This window comes from Petromyzon marinus, chromosome 4 (assembly GCF_048934315.1).
Source record: "Petromyzon marinus isolate PM22_M1 ecotype Great Lakes invasive population chromosome 4, UKy_Petmar_22M1.pri1.0, whole genome shotgun sequence".
NCBI classification, from domain to species: Eukaryota; Metazoa; Chordata; class Hyperoartia; order Petromyzontiformes; family Petromyzontidae; genus Petromyzon; species Petromyzon marinus.
The window spans coordinates 5,671,780-5,691,727 of record NC_133670.1 but is presented as its reverse complement, the minus strand read 5'-3'; the positions used below and the strand labels follow the sequence as shown (position 1 = coordinate 5,691,727).

Here is a 19,948-nt window from a genome sequence, read left to right as displayed (position 1 = left end):
ACCACGGATCTCCCTTGCAAATAATCGGGCAAACTGTCTTAACGGGATCATCCGTATGGCAACTAGAATAAACTCCAACAATTAAAAAATGGCCACCTGTTGTCCATTTTATATTCATTCAGGCTTGAACGCTGTACACGTTAAGGGTTCATTTTGAAAACACGTTCGGCGCTTACCCGCCATCACCACACGGACAGAAAAATGTGAAAAATACAATTTTACTAAAAAAAATGCGTTTCTACATCAGGCGTAGGGAAACGAGGGACATTGGCTAGGGAAGCGTCATAGAAGCGCACACGTGGGTTAGGTCAACATTGAGGGGTTTCATTCGTGCTCCAAAGCATCACACAATGTCTTCTTTGGGTATCACCGTACACTACTGTAGTATTATTATATCTTCAAAATATACAGGTAAAATTCTACAAATACAGGCAAGTCTTTATAATTTAAATCAATAGCAATGCTAGCTCAATAAAATTACTTTTTTTATGCAAATATTTTATGTTTATTTGCAATTATTGAAACGAGGTTTTTTTTTTTTACCAAGACAATTAAACCTTTTATGGAACTATTCATATTTTGGCATCCCCCCCCCCCAACTCATATCAGAGAAAAATGTCTCTCTTGCTATTCTGATCATGGCGTGTTGCACAATTTGCATGTCCATTCATTTTCCAAACTGCATATCTTTAAATGGTAATGCGATTCCATTATATGTTAATAATGGCACTGTAATATGCGTTTATAACACAGATAACTGTACAGTCGTGAGTGTGCCAAACATGTAATTACAGTAATTACATAGAACACGCGAGCAGAATATGAATCTTTATATTCATCACGGAGGAATCCGAAGAGCTATAAAGCTCTTTTTTGCACAGATGTCGAGTCGAAAGCGGTGGGCGCAAGAGCCCATCACACAGAGAGCGAGAACTGATCTTGCTCAATGGGCTTCTTCATCCAGGCTCCTAGGCTAGCCTTGTGGAAGGCCCGGTTGAGCTGGCGCTTGGCTCCTTGATAGTCCTCAGCTGCCAGCTTCGCTTCGCAGTAAACATTCATTCTCTTCCCCTTCAGGTCAATGCGAGTATTTAGCTGATAAAACAAATGAGAGAGTGAGAGAGAGAAAAAAAAAACCGACGGAAATAGGACAGTCAGTGATGGTAGCGTGCGAAACGCTTTCAGGTGTTCTTCTTTTTCTAATACAGATGGCTCAGGTGGTTTACAACCTTTGTAAGAGAACCACATTATATATATGTTTTTAAGTTATATATGCAGGAAAGTCCCGCGGCAACTTAAAACTCTTTCATATATTCCTGAAAGAGCATTTTGCATATTGGTGGAAATCAAAAACGTGAAGGAGATCCGTGCATACATAAGCAGGGCAGGAACATTCCTTAATATTACCTTAATATTACCTACTTGCTAATGACCACTTAAGCGCCTTGCAGATTTGGAAGCTCCCATGCAATAAACTCTGCAACATCCACCAAGCATATGAGAATAGGTTTAACCCTTTCTGGCAATAAAACTGTTGTGTTAAGATGTTAAAACACCAAACTGAAACCTTTTGCAAGGGATCATGTCTGCATTAACCACATATACTTGCGGTGAACATGCAAACATGCTCTGACAATCTATATGCATATACTATCAGAGCATGTGTATATGCATATACTATCATGTTCACCACAAGTACATGTGGTCAATGCAGACAAGATTCCTTGCAAAAGGTTTCAGTTTGGTGTTTTAACATCTTAACACAACAGTTTTATTGCCGGAAAGGGTGAAACCTATTTTCATATTTTGATACTGACAAGGGAGGTCCCAGGCGTGCAGCAGCATCGCGCAAATTCGGTGACTCTGTAACACCGAGATCTATAAGGTTCGAATACCCAGGCGCACGGTAATCAAACCGTGATCTCAAAGATGACACGTTGCTGATGTCAACCCAGTCGCGGATACATTCACTAAACAACCCGTAGACACACGCATGTTGTCACTCTTGGCTTTGCCCGGCTGTGAAGTCTGTTCTGCGCAACTTGAAAGTAGCTTGGAAGTTGAGCGCCCTCTGGCGACTGGATTACAGAGATCCGTTCGAGAGACATCGGGGGGTGCATTTCATCCTCCGCCAGCGGCATTTGGCTGACCATCGAACAATGACGGTCACTGCATCGCGCGCTCAAAGATGCGCTTCTGCGGTCGTCTGGAAAGCTCTTCAAATATTAGGGAGCCACTGGAGCTATGCGCATTTAAATCTAAATTTAAAACTAATTTATTTAGAACTGATTTTTGTGTTCAGTTTGTTGTACCTTTTCCCGCACATCCGATGAGCGTGGTTGCTGACACACGGTGCGAAATAAGTTCAACATACATACTTACAATGCATGGACATGGAATGTTTGTTGGCAATGGACAGTCTCGCTGCAAATAACCTCACCGCAGGGACACAGCTTTGCGTGGCATGTTGAGTAACAGTTCGCATAGCTGTCATAGTTGAACGTTAAGGTCCTTCGACCAATCCAATGCAGCTGTTGTGGATTGCAGCGATACCGCCAGGGTGTGGGTGGATGGCCCACTCATCGCCGCAGTTTGGTGATCCGTTCCGGCAAAGCGAATCACAGCTGAACGGTGGGGCGAGGCGAAATCGCCACGGCATAGTAGCATCACATATCATACACACATTTACACCTGTACATGTGCCGCGAAAAGAGTGTCCTGCCAAGGCTGTGGCAATCTTCTAGCACTGCATTTCGTCTCTAATGGTGGTCCTTGAGCCAGGTGGATATAATACACAATCCAACGGGAGGCGCCAGTCCTCCTGCAGCAGCGTAATAGTATGACATGGAGGTAGTTGTTTTGTGGACCCCAGATGAACAATGATGATGATGGGTTGAGTTATTGAGGGCTTCGTATTTGAATATCCTGTACCCTGGTGGGTTCATTCCATTTGGTGGGGTGTCCATACTTTGCGTCTACGTTGTGCGAGTGTGTGAGATTGTGTATGTGTGCGTGTGCATCTGAGTTTATGGCACGTACAGCACAGACACTCCATGAAACATGTAAATCCCATCCCTGATAGGTTCCGCTTAATTCAGGGTCCAGCTGGCATGGGTCTGGCTGGCAAGTTTTCGGGGTATTTCCCTGCCCACTCCACCGTGATATCCAAGGCAGGATGGATCACGCCACACATTCCCAGCAGTCGTAAGCTTGGCCATTCGTGAGCAAATCTTGCTCACGTTAAGCCTCGAATTCGCTTCTAATTCCTCTTTTTTCCATTGGAGAACTGAGTCAAGCCAGCCGTGCCGCTGGCTTGGCACACGGGTGAGTTGAGATGCGTGCAGGTGGGACGGTGACGCTGTGCTTGAGTGGACCGACTGACATCACAACGCCAGCGGGCACGTCATTAGCCGAGCCCCTCACCCCCCTGCCTTGCTGGCCCCAAACCAGATTCAGATGTCTTCTCAGGAGGCCAGCACGGCAAGTAGCCAGTGGGTAAAACAAAACAAAAACTCGTGCCGTGAGGGCCTCGTGCTGGCTCGGTTTAGATGTGCAAGTGGAAAAAGGGGTACAAGCGCACATGGATCACGCCTCAGGAGTAGTTCTACGGTGTCAACCTCTGGGGTTGCTTTCTATTGAAAAATGTTGCTCTGTTGTCAGGAGGTGGTGGGTGGTGGAGGGGGGGCTGAAATTCTAAAATGGATGCCTTTGGTATATCACCTGGCTCCCATCATCGCACATTTTACATATAGACAGAAAAAATGGCAAAACACATTCCCGGGAAAATGATGGTTTAAACTGTAAATGTATACTGAGCAATAATAAAAGATAAAGGCACAGATTTAGTATTCGACACATGTAGACTTACACCCCGTTGCTTTTCAAATGTATGGGCCGTAAAATACAATAATGGCCTCTGTACGTAATGCTAAATGTAATTTTAACTTTGTAAGAAACAGCAATATATTAAGAGTCTTCTGTTATCAAATGTTGCACTAACACCTTCATATTTATCAATCTTTAATAATAAAGATCTTACCAACATTTAACGTTAAAATGTAAAAAATAAAAATGCAGATACAAAAAAAAAGATTGTGCATTTAAACATGTAGGACCATCTATAGAATGAGATTTATTCACGATAATATTATTCTTAGCGATTTGAGAACGCAACGGAGAGGTAGCTATACAGCGCACCACAAAAACCTACACAGCAATTTATGGGGACCCGAATAAGCTAAATCTGAAAATCCAATTTTGTTTATTTTTACCTGATTTAATTTGCATGGCAAATTGCCATTATCGTGAAGAAATCACGATAATGGCAAATTAAATGGTGCGTAAATAATGGTGATATGAAGAAATCGCCAACCATATTTCTACCGCTATCACTGTTCCAACAGAGATGACCACTCAAATGTCGATCACCTTCTGGTAAATTAGCTAATACCGCAGCCCCTGAGTACCAGGAGAGATTCATTCTCAGGCCCCTTAACTATATCCTTTAATGTTTAATCAGAAATATGGGTAAAACACAAACTCCCACTTGCTTTGAGATGTTTGTGTTTTTCAGATCCATTGAATCGCAACTCTTTGTATGGGAGAGGTTTGTGGGTTGGTGAAAATGGAGTCCTTGCACGAGATCTGGTGCCACTGGCCATTGATGTTGAATTTAACTCAATTCACCAGAGTAGTTCACTAACCACTGCATCACCCTCCACCTTCTTTCACACCCAAATGTGCTTCAAATAAATGTTTATAGTGCAAAATGTGCCTTTTTCATTACAACTTTGGTCTACTTAACGAGACCATGATCTCATTTTAATTGTTCTGACTGCGTATATATGTATAATGTGCAAAAGAATAACGTTAAAAAATGAATTGTTTAGAATTTAGCAAAACGCAGCCATGTCAAATGGCTCAATATCTAGGGAAAGTATGAATAGGAGTTCAGTAAATAATGCTATCTCAAAAAGCAAGCAAGCAACAAGCAATCATATAACACCTGCTATTACTGTAATTTAAAAGAGTCAATTAAAATTGCATCAATGCAAATTAAGTCAACTTGAAGTCAACTTTAGGGCAGTCAATATTGCAAGTCAAAATGATATTGATTTCACTGAATCAATAATGAATGGGGTCAATCACACGTTTCAACGGTGACAGACATAATGTCCCGAGTGTTGAGGTCACAGACATGTGTTCACCTTTCTGTTGACTCGTAGCCAGCGTGAAAACAAGGCATGCTTGGAGAGACGCGATGCACGGCCCAGGTCATTCTTCCCCGTGGTGGCATTGATCACCTCCAGACTGCCATCGCCGTAGCTCCAGTTTGCACTGAAACTTGGGGCCTTCCCAGCCTGACGGGACTCTGCGTTGCTAATGCCTACACACAGGATAATCACATAATACATTAACAGCGTTTTCATTTTATATACATTTTGCAGTGTTTACTAAAACCTTTGTTATTTTAATGGCGGCGTATTTCAGCTTCAAAAACAAGCAGTATAGTTGAAACACGCTTATAGCGAAACTGAAGCAACCAAACCCAAAAAGAACACAACGCCACGGAACGCGTCACGTGCAAGCAGTGTGTGTTATCGGATTAGCGTATGTCCAAAATCTAAACATTAAAGATGATTTAACAACGCGTAAAAGGTGTGCCGTATTGCGTGCACACCGTACCCCGACCATTGTGTCATTTAGACCACAAAGGAAATGTGGCCATCCCATCATTGCTACATTTTCCCAACTGTCCAAGTTGGCGAACATAGCCGCAGCAGACGCATAAACAGTGCCTACAGTCACGGCACAGTGCTCATTTTTACGAGATAAAATCAGCACAACTAGAAGCCAACTTGTAAAAGCGCAATAACAAAAGCAATCAAAGTCATTCGATTGCATTGCACTTCTGAAAATAACATTAAGCCATTGTGGAAGCCTAAACACATCTGTAATCAGTTTCGTTATAATTTAATAAAAAAAAGCACATCCAAGACAAGGGACAGTGAAAGTGTTAAGATGTTAATAACGGTGTCGAGTTGGAGTCTCTGAAGTGCACCACTGAGCATGGGTCGGTTGAGCTTGTATGGTGAAGGAAGGTCCCAAATGTCGGAGATCCTCTGGTATGCAGCGCGCGACAGATGCTCGCCGTGGTAAAGGCTGCCCAGGATAACGCTGTTCAGGTAGATGGGCTTCATCAGGTGGCTCAGCAGGGAGCCCTGTATGCCCAGCACATTCCACCTGACGCACACACGAAATACAGAAAAAGAGTTAAACACAAAAAAAATGTTTGATTATCACTCCCTAATGCCTTGTTTTTTTCTCCATGGGCACGTCGTTAATTGCATGTCGTATCCAGACTGCTTCTGAGCCATACTTTGCGCGGCTGCATCCCCGCGGTTTTAAAAGCAGGCCCAAGGCGTTCTTCCTTACACGGCTGCCGCAACAATTGCCGGGTTAGCGCTCCCGCATTCGAGTACTCCAGTGCCGATGTCACACGCCACCGTGGCAATGGTGAATTTGTGCTGTGAATGTGTCCAGCTCTGCATTCAATTTGAGGTCTTGTGCAGTCCACGTGAAGGTAAAATGTGCAGTCCTACAATTGCTCGCTCGTTCCACCGCGTGCGGACGGGAGAGCTGAAGTGGCTTTTGTCTCCCCCGTCACGCTGGTCAGACACCTCGGAAGAGGTGGGTGTACCCACACTTTACCCCACCACGCAGGACTAACTGCGGTATACCCGCGTCTAACGCTGGGTGGACAGAGGCAAGGGAAGTTAAGAAAATTGGCCAATTGTTTAAACTGCCGAACCTGGAGATAGAATCTATACACCGTGCATTGGGATTGCAAGTCAATTGTACCCAACCATTGTACCATGGAAACCTCTAAGCTACCCGGCCAGATTGCATAACTTAACGGGATACATTTGTGCGTTGACGGACAGGCAATTTCCACCTATATCGGTTGGGAACATTGCCTTATTTTTGCTATTCAATGCCAATTTGGCAATTTTCCACCACATCTGCAGAAAAGCAGTTCAAAACAAAATTTGAATCGGACTCAAAAATGTGAACTAATTTTCAGTACTGTATAAAAAAGGGGTTCGTGCACAGTGCCACCTGCGTCACCACCACGATCAGTAGTTCTCCATCCACTGTTGGATGAAGGCTTCCCCGTGTAATCACCATTCCTCACGGTCAGACATCATAGTCAATGGTTTGTGCATTGCAATGCAATGTACTGAACGAGTCTTTCTCAACCTTTATGATTTGGCGACCCCGATTAGAATCCAAAAAATATTCGAAACTTACGAATGAATAAGTGAACAAAAGGCCGTGTGCAAGCACACACACACGCAGTCCGCAGTACTGTGTATGTACAGGGTGGTGCAGACATATGGACCCAATTTCAAAGCAGCATATTTCACGATGGCAACATGTTACAATTACACAAAAAGTTACAAACGGTTTAATATGTTATCAAGTTTTACGAACCATTTTATAAATGCTCTACGTGCGCTCCACCTGCTGTACGGACAACATCGAGACGATCGTTTAATTCGTCCCAAACGCCTCTCAAAGTGTCTTCTTCCGGTGAAGTGACCGCTGCCGTGATTATGTTTTTGAGGTCATCCAGATTAGTCGCTAATGGTGGCACAAAAGACCGTGTTTTTGTGCCACCATGCTCTTTGACATTGGCGGATCAATGCCAAAACGCCGTTGAAACGCACGCTGCACCACAATTACGGATTCAGTCTTGCTGAACTGCAACAACGCAAAACGCCTTTCTTGTTCGTGTTTTTTTTGTTTGTTGTGGTTGCACCCGATTCAAGAGCCGAATGGCTCACAGGGCTATACCAAAATAAATAAACTAAATAAATAAAGAATAAAATAAATAAGCCTTGTGTTGCGGGGTCGCCATCTTGCGAATGACTGAGGCTAGGGGCTGTTTGTGCGCTGGGAGAGGCATCTCGCGGTCATCATTTGAAACTCTATGCCCCACCCTTTCAAGTGGTAAGACTTTCATTCATGGGCGGTTCGTGGCTGCAGAGATATAGCGATTTCAAATCGGGTCCATCTTTTTCAGACACCCTGTATATCTGTATGTATGTTGCAGACATATACACTAAGACAACGATCCCCCATGTAGCATTAACAGACTGTTGGGGCAAGTGCTGTTTGGGAGCACCTATGAAGGCAGGCACGACGCACGAGGGGCTGGGTGGCCAGCACCACGTCCGGCCGCCTTTGTCTCCCTAGTGGTGATGTTTACACATCACCCTAGGACCTCATTTTAGGGGAGGCCCAGTACCAGTTTAGATAATCGTTTCGAGTGGTGGCCTTGAACGGGAATTGAACCGGGAATTGAGCCGGGTTCATAGAGCAGTGGGCTAACCACTCCACTTCCGCTCTCGACAGTACATATATACCAATCATAAAATATATAGATATGCAGCACTGCATTCACATACATGCACACATGTGCAAACATGCAAATGCACATGTATGTACGCGCATACTTCAATTCATATATGCAAATACACATGCACATATAAATGTCTTATATTGATCGAGTCACATTGATATCCACGCTCGGTCAAATCAATTCACTGAAGATTATTGTTGATGAATCCATGCCTTGTGACCTAATTTTTACTTTTCAACGTTATACGTGTTGTATCGGAGTCTGATCTATCCGATTGCCTAGTGGAGAGGAGATGACAGCACAAGGTGAGATACCAGGGTCTTCCTGTTAATGACAGCTTTTACCACGTGATAGGAACAAGTAAAAAATGTATCCCATTATTTGCAAATGATAGTTAATGGCATGAACAAATGCAACCCGTCATTAATTCGGTCCTTTATGGCCACAGTTGACATAGAGGGTGAACTGGGACGGAGCACATCACCCAAAAAAATGTTCGCCAACAGACAACACTGGTGACACGAATGGCAGCCACATCAGAGAACAGACCAGAGATGATGGAAACATCCATTGGAGGTGAAGCAATGAGATTGGTTCACGTACAGGAGTGGGATGGATTACGGCATCACAGGATCGTCAGGAATGGTGATGGCATGAGGAGGCCTTCATCAATAGGTGGATATATCGTGCCTGATGATGACGATGATATAAGAACATTAATGTTGCACGCGCTGAAGAGCTTCCATGACAACAGTTTATCGAAATACAAGAAGACGGTGTAAATTTTCTTTCACCCAGTTCATTGACTCGAGCTTGTCAATGTTGCAGTACTTGCTAATGTACTTTTTCAAATATCAAAGTGTGTAATATTGATGCGCGTTTAAAAGCACCAACCCTCGCTATATCCTGTCTGTACTCTTAGACAGGGAAATGGCTTAATGTTGATTGAATGTCCTACCGATTTTATCATGCAAAAATAAAGTTGGGTTGTTGAAGGATAATGGATAATAGAAAAAAAAGCCCGATGACATAAAATGCAACAGTTGAGTGTAAAGGGTATTAATGGATCAAGTTATTTCATGTATTACTGTGTTGTGAATTTAAGACGTAACATATGTCGATGTGGCATGAAATATAAAAGTTCAATGTCAAAGAGTTTAGTACTTGTGTTATACGAACTCTTTTCGTTGTAATTTTTTCACATTTATTTTACATTTATCTTCTAAAACAAACACAATAAGCTTTTCACATCCGCCAGATTGTCTCTATAACCTTGAAAATCCAGTAAACCTCAGCCTTTCACCTCTGCTTTATGGTGACGGTGAGTGGCTCGGATTAAATTATACAAGGGCGATTTTTATCTTATTAAATCCTAAATATTAAATCGTAAAAAAATATTTAATTGTGACTGTATTACGTTTTAATGAATAATTTTACCGTGTAATTATGCATAAATGTAATCAACATTTCGTTTTTTCTTCAATTATGCTGAACATCACCCATGAGTGGAAAGTTGGCCCCCACCCCCCTTCCCCAATGACCATGCCCAGTCTGACCAGACCCTTACCCTCCCCTCCACGCTGGGAGCTTCAGAAGCAGCAGGGGGGAAACAGCTGGCCACTTGGTCACCTCTGACCCCAAAATGCCCAATGAAATCTTCGGTGCAAGCTGATGCCACCACACCCTGCTGAAACCGCGGGAGATCCGGCCATATCTCCCGATTGCTTTTCCAATAAAGGGACCCCATTCACCTGGCAGCTCTATCACAATTGGTAACTACGGTAAAGCCAACTGCAAGGCGGATTTGCGTGCTTTAGAAAAACAAATGCAACAAATATGTTGCCAACATGGGAAGCGGAGGCTAAAAGAGTCAGTAAAATACAATTGTCTCCATGCCCCAAAAAGCATGAGGACAGTATTGATATCATAATAAGTGTTTCCCCTTTTATCTGATGGATACCAATACTTCCCATGAAATATTGATATCCATCAGTAGCCCTATAATTTAGAGGTGGGAATTACACGTTCCTATGGCAGGCACCAGTCTTTCTATAGTATAAAGTGGACATCATTTTATCAACCCAAGTGGTACGATGGGAAAATCCGATCAATCCCTCGCTGGGATTTCAACTCACGACTCGCTGAACGTGAACAACGCACCGCCTCACTTGACTGATATGCATACGTACAGCACTCGTATGCTGTCCACATACGCAGGGCACGCGGGCACTCAGGGTCACACAACAGCGTGGGTGAATGCATCACGGGGTGCGTGGCCACGGAATGCACGAGTGAACACCTGGACACGTACAGCCCAACACGTGCGCATGCTGCTGGATGTGTTTCAGTGTGGCCCAAGTTGTCGGGTATAACTGCTTGAATGATTACCTGGGCTCCGATGTGATTTCCTGATGTTCCGAGAATCTTTTTTTTTTCGTGAACCAGCGATAATCCCCACGGTCATATCTGCTTGCTGGATTTTCATTTTTTTGAGTTGCCAGAAATAAGGACGCATGTGTGCGTGTTCCAATTCGTACAAATAGGCAATCAAACCCAGCGGCGGGACTGCTGCCAAAGGCGTGCAGCTTTATACACATCAGCTTCATGGCAGCGGCTTTTGGATAACCATCGAACAAAGACGGTCACCGCTTCGCGCACTTTCAGATGCGCTTATGCGGCTATCTGGAATGCTCCTCTTTCTGATATTAGGAAGCCACTGGAGCTGTAAACTTTTGAATCTAGATTGAAAATGAATTTCTTTAGAACTCAATGGCACGGTTGGCTGTGTACAGTGCAAAATAAATTCAACACGCGTACATACATCCTACCACATGGCCGCTGACTGTTCCATCTCGGCAGGATCCTCCAACCAAAGAGTACTGAAGCTCAGTGAGACTTTCCGGGGTGAGCAAGCGTAATAAAACATGCGTTTTTAGAAACGTGCCTTTAGAACATTTGGCCGCTTTAAATTTCCACACGATAAGCCGCTTCGTTGAGCTCTCATTTGCGGCCAGGAGCTCAGTGGGGCTTACCTGGTAAAATAAAAAAAAATAGTTTGTTATCGTTAGTTAGTAATAATAATAATGGCGATGATGCGTACCTGGCGATTTTGTCACTGCAGGACATGGTGAGAAGACGCTCTCCTTGCAGTACACCATCCCACGTCTGCACAGCGCCACTCGCCCGCACAGGAATGGTCCCCTCTCCCGACTCGATCTTTGTACGCAGTTGCCCGCGGGCCTTTCTGTTGGGGTGCTTGTCACCTGCATTTTACCGAACAAAAAACATGTATATATATACGCGGCTTTATTTGCTCGTGTTTGTGTAGCGGTTAGCGCGCTGCGCCATGAACCTGAGTTCGATTCCCACTCACGGCCAACACCATTGCCGATTTTCTTGACTGGTCCTGGGCATCCCCTAGGTCGACTCAGCCTCAAATAAGTACCTTGTGTGGTGGATAAACATCACCACTGGGGAACTAAAGGTAAGCTGGGCATGGTGCTGGGGTCACCTTCCCCCTTAGTGTGCCGTGCCGGCCTTGATATTTGCTCGCTGACAGCAATTGGGCCAACATTCCGTTAAGGCTCTATGGGGGATCTTTCTCACTGTGTATATATTCACTGCACTGCACACAAATCATGAACCGTTTGGTAACACATCGACATTTCAAGGAATACTACACGGCAGAATTGCCATTATATCTGCAGTGCTCTTATCTACAACTCCTGTTTTTCCATGGGTTCCCGTGTGATGTGCACTTCATCCCGTTATCCACGGGTTATAGCTCTTTGCTGTTTGCTGCAGATTTAGGAGTTTAAACGAGGATCAAGCAAAACAATAACATCCCACCCAATAAATAGATTCTGACCGAGTGTCAAGGTTTTATTTTCTTTGAGGAGGGATTGTTTGTTTGGATGTGGAAGGGAACCAGAGGACCGGCAGGAAAACTCAAAATAACATCCGAGGTTCATCTTAACAATCCATACTGATGGGTCACCAAAATGATTTAAGTAACATCTCCTGGCCACTTCAAAGCCAATTAAGATGGGAATTGTACAGCGCATCGGCAAGAACGTAACGCGTTTGCCTTTAATTCAGTTCATCCGTTTGGCTGAGTGGAAACTCGGAGTTGCATGCCAGATAAGGCGAATGGCTAACAATGTGAATCCTTTTAGTTGCTGTTTAATCGATAACAGGAGTCAAAGTACTGCACGAGCACAGACAGACAAACAGGTATTGGCAGAAAACAAGTAATAGATGTTAAACTCATTTTATCTGCGCATTTATTATTCGCAACTGTATCCATCCATCCCATTGCAGATAAGAGGAAGTGGGATATATACTGTATATGTGAGCAATATTAACAGTTTGTCAAACTCAGAGCTTATTGGCAAGTTATCATAGTTTGTGTGTTTGTTTTTCATTTCTTCGAGGCAGATAATAAACATTCAGCCATGAGCTGTTTTACAAGAATGATCGATGCAATAGAAGATAAAAACAATTATAGAAGGGGCCATTAAGATGTATGTCTCAGTTTGAGGACCCTGCCCAGAAGATGATATGAAAATGTACATGATATAAGTGATCGGAAGCAATGTAGATGAATTGGGATGATTTTTGTGCTGCTGAACATCTCAAAGTTATCGCGTGAAAAAACATAATAACGTGAACAAATAAGTGGTTTTAATGTAGCATACACAGTAAACTAGTCTCTTACCTAAGTGGACATGCATGTGAGAGACTGCAGGTAGAATGGAGATATACAATAACCCACTTGGGGGTACATTCTTTATCGTCTACCCCCCCCCCCCCCCCCAAATTTGAGACGATTCTGCGAGTTCCATCACGTCATGTGACAAAGAATGCATTTGCAACCATCTGAGAGTAGTGCATCAGTCCGTGTTAGAGAGCGGTTTTCGGAAAGAGATATCACAAATCTACATTTGAGATCCCTTCAAGTGACCTCTTAGGTATATTCGGGTACTAGGGGGCAGCACTTTCCCACCCACCCTGCTAAAAATGTTTTTTTGTTTCGTCACATGACCAACTGACATAGTTTTAACTCTCCAGGTTAGAATGTAACGAAATTAAGTGCAAAACCAAATGTCTAGTGATTTTAGTGCGTGTGTGCGCAGTTATTGATGACTGGGCTGAGACCATAGGTTTGCTACACTCAAGAATCCAGTTTAATCGCGGGGGATTTACCAAATTTAAACTCAGCTCGGCACTCTGATCTCTGAGTCAAGCCGGCCCACCCTCCCTCATTGGGTTTATTTTAAATGTACAACAACATAATAATCACAAAGTGTGTTGAGGATTTATTCATACGTACGAGAGACAGTGCCGGATTATCCTAGAAGCAAAAGCAACATATGTAGCTACGGGCTCCGCACTTTCAAGGGCCCCGCGCTAAATGCTTTCAAACTATCAATTCCGGTTCAGTGATTCTGCACTTGCTCTATTACTATAGTGCTATACCGCCTTAAACTTTTACGAACGACTGGGTGTTCAAGGTTAGCGATTCGTCGTAGTATCTGGCTGTATAAGAAATGAAAAAATACAATTACTTTACTTTGCTTGTTAAAAATGTGTATTTTAATATTTATGTGTTTTTTTATTTATTGAGGGCCCCTTTATAACATATGCTACAGGCCCCGCACGAGCTTAATCCGGCACTGACGAGAGACTACTGCCCTTCAGTGGCCACAAACAGGATTGCATGACGTCACACCTCTTTTTTTACAGACATTCATGAAAATCCCATCGACGTAATAATGTGGTAGTAAACATTGATAACAATGTACGAATGCAATATTATCTGCAGAAGTTAAATTACATGTACAGGTGTATTTTAGAGTTTCGTGGCCACATTAGCCGGGGAGTTTATTTTCCTGTGTGTTTGCCCATTTTTCTCAAGTGACAATGAGCGTAACATTGTAATATTAGTTTACTTCTCAAAGCTGAACATTGTAAAATTTGTTTACTTCTCAAAGCTGGCAGAAGGCGCAGAATTTCTGTTTCCAATCATAGTATGTGGTGTAAGTCATGACCGAGACTAAACATTTAAAAAAGTGCAATATAAATGCCTTCTTTAATGCTATTTTTGTCCTATTGCTAAAATCGACTTATTGCCCCAAATGTGCCATCACGAGTTTCTAATAGCAAGCTTTTGAAAGGATTTAAAAAAAATACTTGTTTTTCTTTTTACTTTGAAGGAACTCTGTTTATTTTTGTATTCTCCCCTCATTCTTGCGCTAATGGTTCCAAGTTATGCAATGTAGTTTAGCTACGTTTAGACACTTTTGATATTTTTATTACTATATGACGTTCAACGGCATCAAATATAAAGTTATCTGCAAGAAGTGTACTGCCAGCCCAGAGCTAAACATTGCGAGGGCAAGGCCTGTCCCCAGATGCTGCTGATTGTCTCAGATAATACCCGTGCTGCGTGGCACTGTGGCTGAAGGCTTTGAATCACATCCAAAAGCCAAGAAATTAAACAGTTTAGACTCAAATCCTCGCCGGCGACATGAGTACCGCTTTGTAGGAAGTCAACAGCGGTCCCCCTATGGGAGAGAGACTGCCCACGGCCTTCCAAAACGTGGCATTTCTACCGTGGACTCAGAGTTGCCAAGGAAGATGAGTGTGGCCCCAATGCCACCTTTCTCACAAACCAAACTCAGACATAGCTGTAAGTCAGCCTACGACTATCAAGCCTGTGCAGTCTCCTGTAACAAAGTTCAACACAATACCGGTACCAGATCTCGGTGCAAATTAATTCCAGCCGCACGAATGCAGATGCCCGTTCCTGGACAGTTGGCAACCCTACTTCAGACATTCTGGCGAATTGCCCGATGATGCTGGATGTATTTACCAGCGAAACGTCGTACTCAAACTGTAAATGTGGATTAACTCTTCAACACACCGGTGGGCTGAAGTAGTGAATTATTTGTCTTTTGTCAACGTGACACTTTTTTTTTTTGCTGATTGGCCGTGTCGGGTGGTGGAGGGTTACGACACATTTATAAATAAACGCGATCTAACCCAAAAACCTTTATTATGAATTCAACAGACTGCCAGTGGCGTGCAAGCAGAGGCCATAAACACCACGACATAATCATCATCGACTCTACCTGTTAACAGAAAGCAACAATCCAATTTATCCTGCCCTACTTTTAATGTCAAGTGTTAAGCCGTTCACGTAAAACATGTAAAAGCGCAGCCCTGCAAATTGCCTGCTCACGTGACTGCTGGCATATAGGCCTCCGCTCGTGGGAGCTGCAGCGAACCCTTCTAGGCGGTATTTGGCCCAATCGCCCACGCTGACCAAACGTCTTGGAAGAGGTGGTCGTAGCCACACTCTACCCCACCACATGCAACCGGCCGATCGATCCATTTGTACTGCTGGGTGGACAGATGCGGGGGAGGTGGGGTGGGTGTGGAAGGGAATCAAGAAACGCGCATCATTAATGTCATCTGCCGTGCAAGAATGAACAAATCAAACTAAACTATTTTTTTTCTATATTATACCAGGTAAGGCCCACTGAGCCATATAGCTATTTTTCAGAAGCGACCTGGCCATTGCAAGTGATAGCTCAATCAAGTAGCTTATTGCGTGGGAATTTATATCAACCAAATACTACAAACGCACGTTTCTAAACGTGGAGAGGGAAGAAAAAAAAAACCAAGTGACCCGGAGAAAAATCCACGTGACCACGGGGAGAGAGACATGCAACCTCCAAATATACAGTCGTCAGGGTCGGGATCGGGATCGAACCCACGACCTCCTTCATAACAGGCGAGGTAGTTAACATCTCCTAGCCACCATGGCAACCTCTAGATTGGAAGTGCAGTGTGCTGACCGTTCCACCAGGGCAGCATCCCATTCGGTTGGCATGGTGATGCTGTGCAAGGGCTTCCGGTACAAATGTTTCAAAGCAACTACAACAATGTCAAATTTTACATTCCCACATACGCTCGCTGCCGAGTAAAGTGGCAACGCTGATACATTCTTTGTGGATGGAACGTGTGACGGTAGAGTGACATGGCGAACTCTGCAGCCACGTTTTTTCTACAAGTAACATCCCAAGGATGAACAAGCTAGAGAAATGTATCATCTAAATTCATAACAGGGTAGATATTTCATACCCTAGAATGTAGGCTTTTTTCAGAAGACATCAATGTATTTTAAACATAATCCTGCTTACATCTAAAAATCTTAACCTATATATACACGGGGAGTACAGATGTCTAGAATGTACTGTATATATATTTTTTCACGTTTCGAGTCAGTAGTTTCAGGATATAATTTCTGACGGGAATCCACAGCAAGCACAGGATATGATTTGCCTACGAAAGATGAATTTGGGGGCCACGTAAGTGATATCCGATGCTTAAAAAACCTGAGCTCTTACCATCCATGCTGGCTTCATGGGGAGAAAAGATGCGAGCATCTCCACAGGGTGATGTGCTGATGTATAGGTGAAACTGGATGTCTTCCTTCAGCTTGAAGCCTCCCTGTTCCAATGCTACAAATATGGACGTCTGCTTCTCCTCTTCCTTGCTACTGTTGAAGTGAAACAAACGCATTTCACGCATGTTATACGTGTAAAAAAATATATATATGTGTGTACAGCAATACCCAGTGTTACATATTTGACTCGGACAAAATCACATCTGTTCATTTGATTCCTTTGTCCCCAATGTAATGTCAAATGTCACACTTTATTTTCTAAAATATGCCACGTGTGGTGAAGCAGAGCGTATCCAGTGCATGCGATGCATGCTGTGCATGGACCACGGAGCGCTGGGACTACAGTATTTCACGAGCCTTTTTGGGCAATGAAATGTGGTGTAGGAATCAGGAGAGCAAATAGCCTTCTGGCTACCTATGTGGAGTTTGAGTGATCTCCCTTCTCACGGAAGAGATGTTTCTGAAGGTACTGTGTTTGTTCCATGTGGAGAAAGAGGAAAAAACAGTAACGTGCCACACTTTCAAACCAATACAGTGAGGGAAAAAAGTATTTGATCCCCTGCTGAATTTGTACGTTTGCCTACTGACAAAAAAAATGATCGGTCTATAATTTTAATGGTAGATTTATTTGAACAGTGAGAGACAGAATAACAACAACAAAATCCAGAAAAACGCATGTCAAAAATGTTATAAATTGATTTGCATTTTAATGAGGGAAATAAGTATTTGACCCCCTCTCAATCAGAAAGATTTCTGGCTCCCAGGTGTCTTTTATACAGGTAGCGAGCTGAGATTGGAAGCACACTCTTAAAGGGAGTGCTCCTAATCTCATCTTGTTACCTGTATAAAAGACACCTATCCACAGAAGCAATAAATTAATCAGATTCCCAACTCTCCACCATGGCCAAGACCAAAGAGCTCTCCAAGGATGTCAGGGACAAGATTGTAGACCTACACAAGGCTGGAATGGGCTACAAGACCATTGCCAAGCAGCTTGGTGAGAAGGTGACAACAGTTGGTGCGATTATTCACAAATTGAAGAAACACAAAAGAACTGTCAATCTCCCTCGGCCTGGGGCTCCATGCAAGATCTCACCTCGTGGAGTTGCAATGATCATGAGAACGGTGAGGAATCAGCGAAGAACTAAACGGGAGGATCTTGTCAATGATCTCAAGGCAGCTGGGACCATAGTCACCAAGAAAACAATTGGTAACACACTACTCCGTGAAGGACTGAAATCCTGCAGCGCCCGCAAGGTCCCCCTGCTCAAGAAAGCACATATTCATGCCTGTCTGAAGTTTGCCAATGAACATCTGAATGATTCAGAGGACAACTGGGTGAAAGTGTTGTGGTCAGATGAGACCAAAATGGAGCGCTTTGGCATCAACTCAACTCGCCGTGTTTGGAGGAGGAGGAATGCTGCCTATGACCCCAAGAACACCATCCCCAACGTCAAACATGGAGGTGGAAACATTATGCTTTGGGGTTGTTTTTCTGCTAAGGGGACAGGACAACTTCACTGCATCAAAGGGACGATGGACGGGGCCATGTACCATCAAATCTTGGGTGAGAAACCTCCTTCCCTCAGCCAGGGCATTGAAAATGGGTCGTGGATGGGTAGTCCAGCATGACAATGACCCAAAATACACGGCCAAGGCAACAAAGGAGTGGCTCAAGAAGTACATTAAGGTCTTGGAGTGGCCTAGCCAGTCTCCAGACCTTAATCCCATAGAAAATATGTGGAGGGAGCTGAAGGTTCGTTTTGCCAAACGTCAGCCTCGAAACCTTAATGACTTGGAGAAGATCTGCAAAGAGGAGTGGGACAAAATCCCTCCTGAGATGTGTGCAAAACCTGGTGGCCAACTACAAGAAACGTCTGACTACTGTGATTGCCAACAAGGGTCATGTTTTGCAGAGGGGTCAAATACTTATTTCCCTCATTAAAATGCAAATCAATTTAAAACATTTTTGACATGCGTTTTTCCGGATTTTTTTGTTTTTATTCTGTCTCTCACTGTTCAAATAAACTTACCATTAAAATTATAGACTGACCATTTCTTTGTCAGTGGGCAAACGTACCAAATCAGCAGGGGATCAAATACTTTTTTCCCTCACTGTACCTCCTGAAGATGAGTCACTGAAGTCAGTGAGGTGGAATGCAATTACTGTGGATTATAATATACACTGCAACCACCATCCAGCAGGCTGACATTAGCTATACATATCTACATACAGTACCGTATACATATGATATCACATGCTGTGAATACACACTCTATTCTACGCAAGTTTGGAAAGCCATCAAACAAAAACGGTCACTGCATCGGGCGCTTTCAATGTGCTTCTGCGGCCGCCTGGAACGATGTTCCTTTCAATATTATAAAGCCACCGAAGCTATATACACACTATTAAATCATCTAGATTGAAAACTAATTTCTTTAGAACAGTTTTTTTTGTGTTTAGTTTTCTGTCCCCCCCCCTCCCCGCACCTCCGATTAGCAAGGTTAGCTACGTACCGTGCAAAATAAATTCTACATACGGTACATTACAATAGTCACATATGACATGGTGAATACATTTATGTTACTTGCATTAAGATAAAATATTCGTTCATTATTATGCAATGTTTTACATATATTTTTTTTTCGATTGTTCTAATCATTAGACTGTCACAGGAATGTGGCATTCGTAAAACTGGCCAAAGACCACCAAACAAGCGACAGACACACGCTTGTTTGGTCATTACTGTTGTGGCACTTGCAACGACAACAAAAAAACAACCGAAGCACAAGAGCAAGGGGCACTCATCAGCGTTGCGTAGAGCTATATTTAGACAGAGCAGCCGCGGGTGTGAAGAAGGAAACCCACAATACTTCAAAAACAATCTCAAACAAGACATTGCTTAGCAACAAGGCACTGTTTGCTTTACCAACTATGCTGTCAGAGCTCTTATCCTGCTCCACCGAGATCCCGAGTTGGAAGTCCACAGCTCTCACGAAAGATAAAACCAGGTTGCCATGTGTAAGGAGTGTTATGGCATCGGCATGTCACG

At 43.4% G+C, this 19,948-nt stretch overlaps 1 protein-coding gene across 5 annotated transcripts in view; it reads right to left on the bottom strand.

Moving 5' to 3' along the window:
* Positions 1-202: 202 nt before the first annotated feature.
* ADARB1 (adenosine deaminase RNA specific B1) overlaps positions 203-19,948 on the bottom strand; it is a 136,537-nt gene continuing 116,791 nt past the window's right edge. For 4 of the 5 annotated variants that reach the window (XM_076055029.1, XM_032946493.2, XM_032946494.2 and 1 more), the window contains 5 exons: positions 16,837-16,988; positions 11,523-11,685; positions 6,059-6,240; positions 5,205-5,383; positions 203-1,092 (listed from right to left, as the gene is read on the bottom strand). In XM_076055029.1, coding sequence (XP_075911144.1) covers positions 916-1,092; positions 5,205-5,383; positions 6,059-6,240; positions 11,523-11,685; positions 16,837-16,988 — 853 coding nt within the window. In that variant the 3' untranslated portion in view covers positions 203-915. The remainder of the gene's footprint in view (positions 1,093-5,204; positions 5,384-6,058; positions 6,241-11,522; positions 11,686-16,836; positions 16,989-19,948) is intronic. The other variant, XM_076055035.1, reaches the window with a different exon arrangement.